This window comes from Ammospiza caudacuta, chromosome 9 (assembly GCF_027887145.1).
Source record: "Ammospiza caudacuta isolate bAmmCau1 chromosome 9, bAmmCau1.pri, whole genome shotgun sequence".
Classification (NCBI taxonomy): domain Eukaryota; kingdom Metazoa; phylum Chordata; class Aves; order Passeriformes; family Passerellidae; genus Ammospiza; species Ammospiza caudacuta.
In genome coordinates this window covers 38,033,619-38,037,783 of record NC_080601.1, presented here as the reverse complement: position 1 = coordinate 38,037,783, position 4,165 = coordinate 38,033,619, and the positions used below count along the sequence as shown (strand labels likewise).

General features: G+C 50.5%; 1 protein-coding gene across 12 annotated transcripts in view; it reads left to right on the top strand.

Moving 5' to 3' along the window:
• The first annotated feature begins 510 nt into the window (after positions 1-510).
• The window catches only part of EBF3 (EBF transcription factor 3), a 123,412-nt gene continuing 119,757 nt past the window's right edge, over positions 511-4,165 (top strand). For all 12 annotated transcript variants that reach the window (XM_058810867.1, XM_058810875.1, XM_058810865.1 and 9 more), the window contains exons 1-4: positions 511-886; positions 1,117-1,273; positions 1,733-1,796; positions 2,486-2,541. In XM_058810867.1, the coding sequence (XP_058666850.1) occupies positions 753-886; positions 1,117-1,273; positions 1,733-1,796; positions 2,486-2,541 (411 nt within the window). In that variant the 5' untranslated portion in view covers positions 511-752. The remainder of the gene's footprint in view (positions 887-1,116; positions 1,274-1,732; positions 1,797-2,485; positions 2,542-4,165) is intronic.

Genomic DNA, 4,165 nt, shown 5'->3' with positions numbered 1-4,165 from the left:
ACGCGTGACGCCGCGTCTCCCGCGGCGGCGGGGCCCGGCTCCCGGGAAGGGGCGCGCTCCTCGGGGAGGGAGGGCCGGGCTCTGCGCGCCTCCGTCCATTCCGCGAGCCGCCACGGGCCCGCGCCCCGTTCTCCCGTGTGCCCGGCAACACCTCCGCGGTAATCAGGATTTTTTTTTTTTTTTTCCCCCCCGTTTATTTGTCTTTTGGAGCAGGAGAGCCTTGCCAGAAAGTGGTCGATTCAGCAGTGTCCTGAAGCTTTTTTTTTTTTGCCGAGCCGGTTTTTACTAGGATGACACCACGTTGAGCGCGTCTGCAAACAACAACAACAAAAATATTTATTCTTTTTTCCCCCCCTCCCCCCTTAAAAAAAAAAAAAAAAAGCCACCTCGCAGTGTCGCCGGCTGCAGTTATACTTTTTCCTTCTTTTTTTTTTTTTTTTCTTTTTCTTTTTTTTTTTTTTTTTTTAAACCACCAAACTGGAACGCCATCTAACTCGCCGCACAGAAGTACTCAGTAAATTGTTTATGTCGTGCCAATACAGGACAGATTGAAGAAGGAAGCAAGACTTGAACTGGGCTTTTCTCCTACTGATCACAGGGAGTAAAGTCATCTCTTATATTCCAGTCGCCAAGGAGAGAGAGAGAGAGAGAGAGAGAGAAAATCAAGCAACAACCAACCCACCCCGTATCTGACATTTCCCTCAATTTTAACCCCTTTTGGTTAGGAGCTGGTTTTGCCCAAATTTGTTTTAATGTTTGGGATTCAGGAAAATATACCGAGAGGTGGGACGACCATGAAAGAAGAACCGCTGGGCAGTGGGATGAACCCCGTCCGCTCATGGATGCATACTGCTGGGGTAGTGGATGCTAACACGGCCGCCCAAAGGTACGTCTGCCAAATCCTCTCCCGGCGCTTTTCTCCTCCTGTATTTCTCATCCCGGCCGTAAATCCCCCCCTCCCTTAACTCCCCCCCCGCCCGCCCCGTATCAGTTACAGCCTCCCCGCTCCGCGCCGCTCCGCGCTCCCCGCATCCCCCCGCGTCCCCCCGCGGCCGCGGAGCCTGCGCGCCCCTTCCCGCCGCTCTCACCCACGCCTTGTCTTGTTTTCTCCCGCAGCGGCGTGGGGCTGGCTCGGGCGCATTTCGAGAAACAGCCGCCTTCCAATCTCAGAAAATCCAATTTTTTCCACTTCGTCTTAGCTCTGTACGACAGGCAGGGACAGCCGGTGGAGATTGAGAGAACAGCTTTTGTGGACTTTGTGGAGAAAGAGAAAGTAAGTCTGCCAGTTTTCTCGATTTTTTTTTTTTTTTTTTTTTTTTTTTTTACAATTTTTTAAGCGTAATTGAGCGGAGCAGAGAGCAGAGCTCATTCCCAGCACGGCGGCTCTCCCGGCACTCAGCGGCGCCCACGCCACGTGCGGCTCCCCCCGGTCTCACGGCCGCTCCGAATAAACCCCGCGGTTACAAACTTAGCGCCGACTTGTTTTAAACACCGCGAAAACGGCAAAACATGACATATTTGCACCGAGCTAATGACATCATCGGCGCTCCACACCAGGAGGAAAAAAAAAAAAAAAGAAAAAAAAAAAGGAAAAAAAAAAAAAAGAAAGGTGACCGTGGGCTGAATTTCTGCAAACTGTTAATTCCGAGCCGCTTCAGGGACGAGAAAAATGGGCAGCAGGAGGAGGGCGATATTTTTCATGCTAAATGTAATTATTTATCGTTACTTGCAGGAGCCAAACAATGAAAAAACTAACAATGGGATTCATTATAAACTTCAGTTATTGTATAGCAACGGTAAGTCGTCGTTCTCTCATTTTTGAGCGTCCGTGTGCCGCAGAAAAGTCTGATTTTTCCTTCCGAGGCCTTTTTTTGGGGGGAGCAGGGGGATAAAGGGTATAAAGATTTCGAGATTAAAATTACACGCGTGTAAACACGGCTCTTTCCTTGGCATATAAGGAAAACAAAACATAAAGGATCGATAAGTCAATGGTACTTCACATGATTAACCGGTTGGGCTTGAAGTGGAAAGTAAAAAAGGGGATCGATGGCTGCTCGGGCACTTTTGAGGCACTTGTTTTTTGAGTTTGGGAATTGATGGCAATTATTGGGATGGGGCGAGCGGGCGGAGCGGAGCCCCGGCCCGGCGGAGCCGCTTCCTCGGGCGCGGAAAACCCGCGGGGGCCGCTCCGCGCCCGCGCCCGGGGTCCCGCGCGTTCCCCGGGGCCGCGGCCGGGGGGGCAGGCTCGGCCACGGCCCCCGAGCTCCGGGGTCGGCACAGCTCCGTCAGCGGCTCAGTCCCGGCTCATTTTTATCGCTATTATTGTTATTTTGAATTTTGAATTTTGAATTTTGCCCTGCAGCCGGCGCGGGGCCGATCCCTGCCCGCTGCGGTTAATTGCCTGACCTCACCCTTTCCTTGTGGGACTGGGGGGGCTCGCTGCCGAAATCCTGATCGGAATTCTCTCTGTGCTTTCCCTCGGCAGGCGTCAGGACGGAGCAGGACCTGTACGTTCGGCTAATAGACTCCATGACCAAACAGGTGAGAAAGTTTGTGCTTTCCCGGCCACGCGAGTTCCCAACTTTGTGCTGCGCCCGTGCTGGGGAGGGCGGGGGGCGAGCGAACCGGAGCGCGGCCACTTCCCATTGAGCTGAGCGGGTAAATCAGGGAGCTGCTGACCGAGATCCCGGTTACCGGAGGATATTTGGGAAACAGAAAACCGTGTGTTGTTGCTTTGCGAGGCAGCGTTGAGATCATTCGGTGGCGTGTGTGGCATGGAGGACAACGTCATGGGAACAGATGTTTGATATAATTAATTTAGTGAGGGAGAAAGGAAAGGGGAAAAAAAAATCCCACCGAGTTACCCAGATTTATTTTAAAATGCACTTTTCCCTCTCTGTAACTTTTTTTTTTTTTGGCGATATTTTTTCCTCGGTGAGGAAAGGGCAGCCCCTTCCCCACACTCCGAAACTGGCCGGGATTAGTTCTTTTTCTTTTATACAGCGACCATCCAGTAACGCGAGACGTTTATTTGGATTTAAAAGTTAAATGTGCTGAGGTGAAAAGTCATCTTGTTCTCCTCTAGTCCATATTCACCTCTCAGCCCCCCATCTCCATAATTCAAACTCCATGCTCCAGGGGTCACCCAAACCCGTCCATTTCCCTGAGATCAGCTTCTGTTTCTTCCTCAAACCTCTGTCATACCTTGTAAATAACATAATTACAAGCAGTTCCTTATTAAATTATTTAACCTGTCTTGGTCAACTTTTCCGATGATAACTACGTGTTATCAGCGTTGCACCACAGCAATTATAGACACAGAGCTTGGGATTTAATCAACTTTATTTCTTTTTTCATTATTTTTAATTTTTTTTTTTTTTTCCGGAGAGGCATTTCACAACTTTAATTTTTTTTTTTTTTTTAATTACTATTTGTTAAAAATCTTTTGGGAGAATAGGGAGGAAGGTGAGAATGAGGAACAATTTCCAGTGTTCTGGAAATCAGATCCCAGCGCTGGAAATTAAAACCATTCCGCCAGTGTGCCGGGCTGTAGCACCGCTGCCGGCTCTGCCCTGCCGGCCCAGGCCAGCCCGCTCACATCCATTATTTCGGGAGCTCCGCAGCCCCCGAGGCGCGGGCGGGAGAGTCCCCCGGGTCCGGGTGGGCCCCGCGCAAGCTGCGCGCACGGCCGCGCTGCCAGCCCGCAGAAACTTTCCGCCCAAAGCCGGGCTGGGCGCTAAAGCCTCCAGCAGTAAAAGAGTGGGATTTCCTCGCGGAGAAAAGCAGCGCTGACAGGCCAAGTGCAATTACTCTGACAAAGACGGAGGCGTCGTAGCCTTCAATAATTATTTCGCTGGGTTACAGAGCAGCCTTTTAAACTCCGGAGCGCTCTCGAGTTGACAATGTGGGTTTATTTCCTTTGTATACAGCAGCTAAATGTTTTCGGAAATCGCTGTAGTGGTGTAATTAAGAGGCTGACATAGGCAGCTATAAGTTTCGTTAGCGCCGAGTAAAGGAGCAGAGAGGATGCATTTGAAGTGCGCTTTTATTGTCCATTTCGGCTCGTACCTTTGCAGCAGAAAAAGGGCTGAAAATAAAGGCTTTTAATCTCTCCTCGCTGACGGGAGAGGAAAAAAAATAGCCCAGTAACTGATCAAAGAGTCAA